We start from the raw sequence: 12,222 nt of genomic DNA, 5'->3' as shown, positions 1-12,222 counted from the left end.
AGTAGCTCTGTTAATTAAGATATTTAAGCTGACAGGTTGAGATGATGGAACAGTGACACTGAGAGATGAGACAGTTGAACAAGTTTAAAACCAAAAGCAGTGGACATTTATTCCTCAATTTTTGTGCAAGAGTGTAAAGATGCATTTCAAAGAACCTGATGACTAGAAAGCATCAGCCATGGCCTTCAGGCTGGCCTGGCTTACAGGTCGGATAGGAAAAGGGGTGAGGGGCATGACTTGCCGAGTTCACATGAATGTTTCTGGTAACAGTTGTTTACAAACTTCAAACTACATTGTACTAGAGTCAAGGGAAGACTTCAAAAAGCCACACACAGTACAATTTAAAACCAATGAACATCCTGCAAAATGTTAGTGCAAAGTAATTACGCAGACGCTCCAATACAAGTTTGTGCTCATGTTTCCCAGGTTTGGTCAGTTACTCTTTTAAAATTACAATCACAGAGGCTTAACTTATCAAACAGCAACACCTTTGTGTTCTATGTCCTATGTACCAAAGAGAGTGTCACAAGGTTTTGGTGAAATGCTGCTCAGTTTCATTAACAAAGCAAATTTATTTAGTTTAACAGTCATGTTCCTGGAATGGTGCACATGTAAGTTTCATGAAAATGCCTTTAAGCGTATGCCTCTATCTTGCTTAATAAAATTACTCCAAATCCTTTTTTACTACGTAAACTGGAATTGTTTCATGATTTTGAAATGCAACAATTATAAATGAAAACATTTCAGGGGTGAGGAAAAATCCACCACTATTCTTAGCCAGACAAAGTTTTTTAAATCAAAAAGCCTATTCACACAAAATTATATGTAATGACTGTAGTAATCAGTTTATTACACAGATTAATCATTCTTGAACGTACAAGCTCCAGAGGAGCAACTGGGTCTTTAAATATACACAAGTATTTCGATCAAATGAATTTTCACCCTTACATCGAAATAGGCCTAAAGCAGTTAAAAACATAAGAAAAATAAGAGCTATCAGCTATGTATTAACTGAGAAACCACATACAAACCAAAGATTATGGAAAGGGGCTAACAGGAGGAAGGCTGGAAGGGCAGGGAGATGGGAAAGTATTGGGAACAAAACCCATCACCCTTTATGTACTAACAGCTCCAGTCCATTAAATGGTGATAGTTAAACCTAGGTCTTAAAATACACCTCAAAGGTAGAGTTTACTCTGTTTGGTTATAACTTTCACCTAAGTTGTAGGTCCTTCAGGATGAAATGAATACAGAAACAGCTTCATGTTCTTCACCTTGATTTTTATGACTGTTTGAGATTAGATGGATTCCACTTAAGAACAATCTCCTACAGGTCACTGGAGCTTTTTTCCTCCCATTCAAGCACACACTGTGTACCCAGTACCCCTCACAGCTTGTCATTATCCAAATTTAAGTCAATAAGGAAAGCTTTTAGTCTCACACCTAGGTTATGCCTGGAGAACTGGCTTCTCTCACACACACACTTCTCTGCTAGGAGGCAATGTTGGTACAGAAGTACAGTATTTCTAGTTTGTTGTCCCAAGTATGTACAACACGCAGCACTGCTGTGTCAGGTAAACATGTGCACAGGGGAAGATGAGGCGTGGGCTCATAGAAAGCAGTCAAATGGAAATCAAAAGGACTTTCTCTTTCAGAGTTCCCCTAGCTTTATTTGTAGAGGTTATCCAATAATTTCTTTAATTACATCGCATACTTCTGAGTCCATTCCCGAGCTATTCTGTTGTACCTGTGCACACATAAAGAGAACTCAGCTTAACATAGGTAAGGAGTCAATAAGCCAACACACTTCATTCATTATCCCAACTAGTAATTTTAAAACATTCAACAGAAGTACATTCCTCTCCCCAATTTCTTTTACACATACACCCTTTTCTCCCTCAACCCTCTCTCTCTCTCTCTCTCTCTCTCTCTCTCTCTCTCTCTTTTTTAGCTAGGGTCTCACTTTGGAGTCATGGCTGGCCTTGAACTATCTGAAACCAGATGGCCTCAAACATGTGGCAATCCTGGTCACTGCTATTAAAGGGGTGTACCACTACCTAGCTTTACCTCCAATTACAATACAGTGAGACACTGCTGTATTACCCAAAACCATTTCCTATAAATGTATCTAGAGGACTCAGATTAAGTTCAGCATTTGGTGCAATGTACCTCATCCTTCAGGATTTCTCTGTCCTAGACTCGATTTGTACACCAGGCTGGCCTCAAACTCACAGTGATTCACCTGCCTCTGCCTCCCGAGTGCTGGGATTAAAGGTGTGCACCACCACACCTAGCTGTTTTTTGGGTTTTTGAGACAGGTTTTTCTCTGTGTAATAGTCCTGGCTTTCCTGTTTTCTTGGAACTCGCTTTGTAGACAAAGACTGGCCTTGAATTCAGAGATCTGCCTGCCTCTGCCTTCATTTGGGATTAAAGGGGTACTCGACTATCACCAGGCTAGCCTATGTTTTAACTGACCTTCACTTTTTTTTCTTAATTGTCTTATTAGATAGTCTTACTATGTAGCCAAAGTTATCCTTAAATCTGCAGTCTTTCTGGCTTTTGAATGGTTATAGATATGTGCCAACCACCTGATTACTCAAGAGTTTTATGATTATGTAACTTTACATTATATGGTTCTCCCCACTCCCCCCAAGACAGGGTTGCCCTTTGTAGCTTTGGTTGTCCTGGACTCACTTTGTAGATCAGGCTGGGCTTGAACTCAGAGAGATCCACTTGCCTCAGCCTCCAGAGTTCTGGGATTACAGGCATGCACCACCATGCCCAGCCTTCATTATATGGTTCTTTTGTTTGTTTGTTTGTTTGTTTGTTTGGAGACAGGGTCTGTGTAGCCTTGGCTGTCCTGGCCTCGCTTTGTAGACCAGGCTGGCCTCGAACTCACAGTGATCCACCTGCCTCTGCCTCCCTAGTGCTGGGATTAAAAAACGTGTGCCACCACACCCAGTTTGAGATTTACTGCTCCTTAAGAAGGACCTCACTCAGTTCACAGAACATACATGAAAGGCAAGTCACAACCACCAGTAAACTCTAGTTCTGGAGATCCAACCCCCTCTTCCGGACTCTATGGGTACCAGACACCAATAAAAATATACGCAAGCAAAACTTTCACCTATTCAGATACATAAAGTAAAAATACAAACTGCAATAAGCTGGGTGTGGTGGTGCACTTCTTTAGTCCCAGCCCTTCGAAGGCAGAACAAGTGGCTATCTGTGAAGTGAAGGCAAACTTGGTCTACATATCAAGCTGCAGGACAGCCAAAGGTACATGGTGAGACTCTGTCCCCAAACACAACAAAAACAAAATCATACAAAGCAAAAGTGACACAATACCTTCCTTTATGTTAATAAAACAACTCATTCTGGCAGAGTTATTTCAATAATTTGTATAACAAAAATAAATGTTTCATAAAACATTGCAGTAACAAAATAAACATAGAAAAGCTATGTAAGACTAGAGTTCAGGGGCTGGAGAGATGGCTCAGAGGTTAAGAACACTGGCTGTTCTTCCAGAGATCCTGAGTTCAATTCCCAGCAACCACAGGGTGGCTCATAACTATCTATAATGTGATCTGATGCCCTCTTCTGGTGTGCAGGTGAACACGGAGACAGAGCACTGTCTGTTAAAAAAAAAAAAAAAAAAAGACTAGAGTTCAAGATCACCTTATAGCGAATTAGACTAGCCTTGGCTATATAAGACCATCTTAAAACAAGCCAAAAAGAAGAAGAGAGGACAAAAAACCAAGAATGCAATATTATGTGCGGCAGCTCAGGCCTGAAAACCCAGCACTTAGGAGGCTGACACAAGAACACAGTGAATTTGAAGGTGGCAGAGGCTACATAGGAAGACTATGTTTCAAAATGTGTATGCATAGCTTTGATGGACATACTCAGTAGACCTAGCTATGGAGGAGCCTGGAGTGTCAGGCCAGCTTGGATAGCACAGTTAAGATTCTGCTTCAAACATAACCAAAATAATTTGTTTGGTTTTGCTTTTTTTTTCTTCTCCCCCAAAGACAGGATTTCTCTGTGTAGCAGCTGTCCTAGAACTCAAGAGATCTGCCTGCCTCTGCCTCCCAGCAATAAATCTGATTTTTAAAAAGATGAATACAGCTGGGCAGTGGTGGCACACACCTTTAATCCCAGCACTCAGTAGGCAGAGGCAGGTGGATCGCTGTGAGTTTGAGGCCAGCCTGGTCTACAAAGTGAGTCCAGGATAGCCAAGGCTACACAGAGAAACCCTGTCTCTCAAAAAAACCAAAAAGATGAATACAAAAAGGAAAGAGAGAAGTCAGGTGTGGTGGCACATGCTTTTAGTACCAGCTCTCAAGCAGATTTCTCTGACCTAGTCTATAGAATGATTACAAGACAGCCAAGACTACACAGAAGTCCTGTCTCAAAAAAAAAGTTCTGCTGACGTTACCATGCTGATTTAGGATCTCTTTCACATCCACAGTTCTAGCTATTATAGAAAATGGTTTCTAATAAAAAAAAAAATTCAGCTATGTATAATATACAGAACAAACAAATAATGCAGCTAAGGTTTGGGAATACACAGCTTTAACCATAACACTTGGGAGGCAGAGGCAGGTATACTTATGTGAATTCCAGGCCAGCCAAGGCTTTTTCATGAAACCCGGATGCAATAAACAAACAAATAAACAAGTAAAGCTGCAGGTTCTGGCAAGGTGGCAGGAAGATAGCTAGCAGTTAAGGGCACCAGCTGCTCTTCTATAGGACCCTGATTCAAATTTCAAATCCCAGCATTAGAGAGAGAGAGAGAGAGAAAGAGACAGAGAGAGAGAGAGAGGAGAGAGAGAGAGACAGAGAGAGAGACAGAGACAGAGACAGAGACAGACAATGAGAATTTAAATTCAGGGCTGGAGAAATGGATCAGCAGTTAAGAGTACTGTGTGTTCTTCCAGAGGTCCTGAGTTCATTTCCCAGCAACCACATGGTGGCTCACAACCATCTATAATGTGATCTGATGCCCTCCTTCTGGCATGTAGGTGTACATACAGACAGAGCATTCATGTACATAAAATAAATCTTTTCAGCAAGAGACAAAAATAAAATTCAGCCAGAAGTAGATGATTATATATTGTATTCAGACATAAATAAAAGAAAATTAAACTAACAACAGAGGCAGGCAGATCTCTGAGATCAAGGAGAAATGCTGCGGGAGCAGTGGTGCACAACTGTAATCCCAGCACTTGGAAGTTGGAGGCAGAGGTAAGCAGATCTCTGTAAACTCGAGGCCAGCCTAGTCCACAAAGCTGTCCAGGACAGTCAGGGCTACATAGAGAATCCTTGTCTGGGGGGAAATTTTTACCAAACTGTAAGACAAATGGGAACCTGGTACACAATGATTCACTAGTCCAAAGACAAACAAAACACAAACGTATTTTTAAAAAACCAAAGTATGCCTGGGCAGTGGTGGCGCACGCCTTTAGTCCCAGCACTCCGTTTTTTCAAGACAGGGTCTCTCTGTGTAGCCTTGGCTGTCCTGGACTTGCTTTGTAGACCAGGCTGGCCTCGAACTCACAGCAATCCACCTGCCTCTGCCTCCCGAGTGCTGGGATTAAAGGCGTGTGCCACCACACCCGGCTTAGGAAAAGTTTTAGTAGAAGTTACATTAGACAATTAGATACAAGATTAGTATTGTCTATTTATAATACCTGGCATTAAAACTCCTTTCAGGTACCCCTTCAAGTTTAATCTTAAACACTTGGTCTGTATTCAACTGTTAGAAGATATGAGGCAGCTCCATCCCACACCTGACAGCTTCCCATCTAAAGGGGATACTTACTTTTCTCTATCTGTTTTGTAGATCCGAGCAATCTCAGGCACTAAAGGATCATCTGGATTGGGATCACACAACAGAGAACAGATGGACAAAAGTACTAGGATATTTAAAAATAAAAAAATAAAAAAAGCATAGTTAGTAGAAGAGACCAAAGCAAATGGCTTAAACATTAGAAGCTGAGCATGGTCTGTAATTCCAGCACTCAGGAAGCAAACGCAGGTGAAGAGGTGGCTCTTTCAAGTTCAAGGCCAGCCAGGGCAGTATAGTGAGACCTTATTTTCAAGGAAAAAACAAACATCTTATCACCAAAACAAAACAACACAACCTGAGATTCCAACAATGTTAATGATGTAGAATTGGGAATGCAGGTAGGTAGCTTAGTGGTGGAAAGTTTATACAATGTGCAGAGGTTCTGCGTTCAGTTATTAGTGGAACAAAACAGCTCTTCTAAATCCTAGATGAGAATACTTGTCATGGCTAGTGAGTCTCAAATATTACAAGTTTACATTTGAGAAAGTCGGCTGTCAAATTTCCAACAGACAAAACTAGCTGGCTGACACAATTCTCAGTCACAAAGAAACTTCAAGGACAGTGTGCGATATAGAAGACCATCTCAAGAATGAAATAAAATTTAACCAGGTACGTACAGTAGCTGATACTTGTAACCTCAGCACTGTAGAAGCAAAGGCAGGCAAACTGCCATAAGCCGAGGCCAGCCTAAACTATAGTGTAAGACCCTACTTTAAAACAAATACAAAACAAACCCAAAAAACAACCCTCATCAACAAAACTAATCAAACAGGGCACCAGTGAAAATGGCTCAGCAGGTAAAGCCAGGCAGGTTCGATTCCTAGAACCCCATGTAAAGACAGATGAGCGACTCCATGAATGAGGTTGTTCTCTGATCCATGCGCATGTGTCGTAACCCACTACCACACACAGGCACACTAATAAACAAATAAAATCAAACAATCACATCATTTACTTTTTTGGTGGTAGTTTCTTCACCTAAGGCAAAACCTCACTCTTTTTTAAAAAAAATTTATTTATTTTATGCGCATTGGTATTTTGCTCACATGTGTGTCTTGAGAGGGTATCAGATACTGGCGTTACAGACAGTTGTGAGCTGCCATGTGGGTGCTGGGAATTGAACCTGGGTCCTCTGGAAGAGCAATCAATGTGCTTAACTGCTGAGCCATCTTTCCAGTCCCCAAAACCTCATTCTGTACCAAGCGAGCACAAAACTGTGATGCAATCAATAACAACTTTGGACTACTCCTGATTGTTCTGCTTTCTCTTCCCAAGTATTAGGAATACAGTAGTATACCACTACAACAGCTTCTACCTGCTCTTGAATATCACAGTGAACAATCCCACATCACACCAAGCCATCTATTCGTGAAAATCCAACTCTTTCCCATTGTATAAACAAATACAATTATAGACTAAAGAAGACTGGTCCTTTAAAAAGAAGCAGGAGTTGTAACAAACACATAAATCAGGGCTGGAAAGAAAGCTCAGAGGTTAAGGCTGATCTACTAGAGATCCTGAGTTCAATTCCCAGCAACCACATGGTGGCTCACAAGCATCAATAATGTCATCTAGGGGGCTGGAGAGATGGCTCAGTAGTTAAGAGCACCGTCTGCTTTTCCAGAGATCCTGAGCTCAATTCCCAGCAACCACATGGTGGCTCATAACCATCTATACCTTCTAAAGCCTTCTTCCAGTGGATAGGTGTACATGCAGATAGAACACTCATATACTTAAAATAAATAAAATTTTAAAAAAAAATAATGTTACCTAATGCCCTCTTCTGGTAAGCAGGCATACATGCAGGTAGAGCACTATTTACATAATAAATCTTTTTTTAAAAAGAAAGAAAAGGAACAACGAAAGAAAGAACACTGGCTGCTTGAAAGCCACAGAGGCACAACTCCCAGTACCACACGGTACAAAGACATACACGCAGGCAAAAGTTTTGTTTTGTTTTTTTTTTCTGTGTAGCCTTGGCTGTCCTGAACTAGCTTTATAGACCATAGAGATCTGCCTGCCTCTGCCTTCCTGAGTTCTGGGATTAAATGCATGTGCTATCACACCTGGCTCCAAAAAATAGAACTTAAGAAGATAAACCAACAAATAATAAAACAAAAAGCAGTTACTTTCCTCCTTTTGAGACAGTGTCTTATTTTGCAGCCCTGCTTGGCTCTGCCTTTCCAGTGCTGGGATTAAAAGCATATACCTCTACACCCTGCACAAAAATCAGTTATTCCACCTTAATATCAAACTATTCCATTACCTTTTGAAATAGTTAGTGCTGGAGACCACTGTGACCGTAGAATATCAAGACAAATGCTGCCATTACTGTTAATATTTGGATGATAAATTCTTGTTGTAAATGCAACCTGAAGAAAAATAAATCTTTGTGGTTTAGTAGTATCATACAGAGCATATTAAGAGCAATGATCATATTCCAATTACCTTAGGTGGTTTGAAGGGATAATCTGTTGGGAAATGAATTGTCAAGAAAAATACTCCACCCTGATAGGGGCTGTCATTCTGTTGATGATAAGAAAGTAAGGTTAAGAATGAATAAATTACATAAGATAATTATTAAGGAATCAAAAGTGAATACTTACTGGCCCCATTATTGTAGCCTGCCAATGAAACACTGAAAAAGAACAAGAAAAAAAAAATCATGTTAACAATATTCACATACACCTACATAGTAGAAACCCATCATTCCCTGCCTAATCAAAGTTCACTTATAAACAGTATGATAATGACTATTTTCTAGGGGCAGGATGAAGACTCTAAGCCGACTGTAAGTTCAAACCATCAAAAGCAAGTGTGGTGGTGCACGCCTCTAATCCTAGCACTCAGGATGCAAAGGTAGGTGCTTCTCTTGCGTTGAGGGCCAGCCTGAGTTCCAGGACAGCCAGGGCTGTTATAGAGTAAGCCTGTCTCCAAAACAAAAAACAAAACAAAACAAAAACAAAACAAAACCATATAACACCAACACACACACAACCACCAAAACCAAGATATCCTGATAGTTTTCCTTTCTTTTCTTTCCTTTTTTCCCCCCTCCTTTTAGACAGGGTTTCTCTGTGTAGCCTTGGCTGTCATCAACTCACTTTGTAGACCAGGCTGGCCTTGAACTCACAACGATCCTCCTGCCTCTGCCTCCTGAGTGCTAGGATTAAAGGCGTGTGCCACACTCGGCCATTTTTGTTTTTTTGTGACAGAGTTTCTCTTGTAGTCTTGGCTGTCCTGGACTCACTTTGTAGACCCAAGCACAGATACCCGCCTGCCTCTGTCTCCTGAGTGCTGGGACTGACCTGAGCCATCATGCCCAGTTTCAGTCATTTTTCTTGAAGCCAGCAAGATGGCTTGACAGGAAAAGCTTTGCTATCAAGCTTGACATAAGTTTGATTCCCAGGATTCCCACAGCAGGAGAAAACCAACTCCTAAGCTGTTTCTTTAGCCTCCACACGTTTTATAGCACAAGCACATGCGCACAGGCAATGTAAATACAAAAGTATTTGGAACTAACCATGATGGTAACAACAATGCTGAAAAGGCTGAGACATAATGCGAAAATTAAATTTATCTTTGGCTAAGTAAAAGGTTTGAGGCCAACCTGGTCCAGGTGAGCCATGGCTACACAGTGATTCTGTCAAAAAACAAAACAAAACCAACTAACCAATTAACTAACCAAAAATAAAACCTGCCTCAAAATCATGCCTGAAAGAATAATTTGCTGGGGGTGGAGAGATGGCTCAGCTGTTAAGAGCACTCACTGGTTTACTTCCCAGCAACTACATGGTGGTTCACAACCATCTATAATGAGATCCGGTGCCCTCTTCTAGGGTGCTGGTGTAAATGAAGACAGAGCAGTCACATATACAAATTACTTAAATAAATAAATGTTTTTTTTTAATCTTTTCTTTTTTAAGATTTATTTATTTATGTATTTGAGTCTTCTACCTGCATTCACACCTGCACACCAGAAGAGGGCATCAGATCATATTATAGATGGTTGTAAGCCACCATGTGGTTGCCGGGAATTGAACTCAGGACCTCTAGAAGAGCAGCCAGTGCTCTTAACCACTGAGCCATCTCCCCAGCCCACATAAATAAGTGTGTGAGTGAGTGAGAGTGAGTGTGTGTGTGTGTGTGTGTGTGTGTGTGTGTGTGTGTGTGTAAGAAAGACAAAGACAGAGAGAGAGAGAGAGAGAGAGAGAGAGAGAGAGAGAGAGAGAGACAGACAGACAGACAGACAGACAGACAGAGACAGATTTGTTGAAAAGGCCCAAAGGAATGTCCTAAGTGCTTTTTAAAAGCTTATTTCTTAACCAGGCATGGTGGGGACAACTTTAATCCCACCACTCTGGAGGCAGAGCCAGGCGAACTGCTATGAGTTCGAGGCCAGCCTGGTCTACAAACTGAGTGCAGGACAGCCAAGGCTACACAGAAAAACCCTGTCTCCAAAAAAAAAAAAAAAAAAGAAAGAAAGAAAAAGTTTTCCTTTATCAGAGTTGCCATGGTCATGCTGTCTCTTCACAGCAATGGAATATTTTATTCTCTGTTACTTTCATTGCAGACAGGGTTTCTCCCTGAACTTGAAGCTGGCCATTGAGCCCTAGTCCCCTTGCTTCCTGGTTTCCAGGACTGGTTTTAGGTACACTGCCACACACCCAGCTTTTTCTATTGGTGTGGGGCATATTAACCCATGTTTGTTTGCACTTTATAGCAAATGCTTTACCAACTGAGCCATCTTTTCAGCTCAGAAAGATTGATGTCTTTGTTTTTTCCTTTTGTTTGCAGTAGGGAATAGAAGAAGCCCCAAATAAGTGCCTTGTTGACACAGGCACAACCATATCAAGGAGTCTGTAGCCTCAGACATATGGGGAAATGGCAAAGCCTTCCTCTGTCAGTGTGCAGATTATAGTGAGTGGCAGAAAATGCCCACCATAACTTTTTCCCATGGATGTTTACAGCAGGAAAACTACTCCCCTATAGTAACTGCCTTTACAGAGATTAGCTAAACTTGCCTCCATGTTTGGTCATATAGCATAAATCCTGTCTCCCTGTTTCTCTGTATGTTAACAGTTCAGCCTCCTTCTTTAACTGTATCCAATAACCTCACTTTCCTGTTCACTCTACACAGTTAACACACTGAGCTTCTGGTGTGATGCTTCTCCATCAGAAAGCCCAGTCTACCCAATCTCACCCCCTCCCCCGCTCCCCATGTCCATGTTTGTGTTTTCTTCATTCAACACTCTAGTCAGGTCTAATCCCTGCAGCCATGCAAAGATGGCAATGTGTGTTTTGTCTGAATGTATATGTTTGTACCCCGTGTGTACAGTGCCCAAGAGGCCAGGAGAGGGCACAAAATCCCCTGGTAACTGTTCCAGACAGTTGTGAGTCACCAGAGGGTTGTGGAAACTGAATTTAAGGAAGAGCAGCCAGTGCTCTTAACTGTTAAATCATTTCTTCAGCCCCCACATTTAGAAATTTTTTTAGACAGAGTCTTATGTATGGTAGACTGGCTTGAAAATTGGTATGTAGCAGAGGACGACCTTCCCACGTCAGTTGATATTGTGTGACACCACAGCCACTTTACATAGTATTGAGGTTCAAACTTAAGGTCTTGTGCATGCTACATAAATTTTTAACTAAATGAGCTACATTTCCAGTCCCAAAGATTGGATTTAACAATAAAGGGGGAGGACTACACCTAGGCTAGGCATTGTGGCACGATCTCTCTTGAGGTCAGCCTGGTCTACAGTGAGTTCCAAACCAGCCTTGGTGGCAAAGTGAGACCAAGCCTCCAAATAAGTAATAAAAATAATTGTGATCTCAATAGCAGGTCTTTATAGAGTTTCTAGTATACCCTTCAATACAGTGCTGAGGGGTATGAAGCATCTGCACACAAGACTGGGCTGGATCCTCAACAGTACTTTAAAAAAAAAAAAAAACACGTAACACAGGTTTGAGTATAAGCAGTAAAGATAATTTCAAATTAGTCAATATGGTAGCTTCCCATAAAAGCAGAAAATAGTATTTGTCCCACTTTTTAATTTGTATTTATTTTTAAGTTTTGGTTTTTCGAGACAGGGTTTCTCTGTATAACAGCTCTGGCTGTCCTGGAACTAGCTCTGTAAACCAGGCCGGTGTCAAATTCATAGAGATCCGCCTGCCTCGGCCTCCAAGTGCTGGGATTAAAGGTTTGTGCCACCATGCCCAGCTTCTCCCATTAAAAAAAAAAAAGATTAATTTATTTATTATATATATAGTGTTCTGCCTGCATATATGCCTGCACAATAGATGAGGGCAATAGATCACATTATAGATAGTTGTAAGTCAACATGTGGTTGCTGGGAATTGAACTCAGAACC

The 12,222-nt window shown here is 41.2% G+C and overlaps 1 protein-coding gene across 2 annotated transcripts in view; it reads right to left on the bottom strand.

The window, feature by feature from the left end:
* Positions 1-819: 819 nt before the first annotated feature.
* Ube2d2 (ubiquitin conjugating enzyme E2 D2) overlaps positions 820-12,222 on the bottom strand; it is a 36,825-nt gene continuing 25,422 nt past the window's right edge. Inside the window, exons 3-7 of one of the 2 annotated variants that reach the window (XM_051163796.1) lie at positions 8,458-8,489; positions 8,300-8,377; positions 8,118-8,223; positions 5,825-5,876; positions 820-1,747 (exon numbers count right to left, since the gene is read on the bottom strand). In XM_051163796.1, coding sequence (XP_051019753.1) covers positions 1,702-1,747; positions 5,825-5,876; positions 8,118-8,223; positions 8,300-8,377; positions 8,458-8,489 — 314 coding nt within the window. In that variant the 3' untranslated portion in view covers positions 820-1,701. Of the gene's footprint in view, positions 1,748-5,824; positions 5,919-8,117; positions 8,224-8,299; positions 8,378-8,457; positions 8,490-12,222 lie in introns of both variants that reach the window. The other variant, XM_051163795.1, reaches the window with a different exon arrangement.

The sequence above is a fragment of the Acomys russatus genome, chromosome 20, assembly GCF_903995435.1.
Source record: "Acomys russatus chromosome 20, mAcoRus1.1, whole genome shotgun sequence".
NCBI lineage: Eukaryota > Metazoa > Chordata > Mammalia > Rodentia > Muridae > Acomys > Acomys russatus.
Note: the sequence above shows the minus strand (reverse complement) of the source record. Positions and strands in the feature narration are given on the sequence as shown.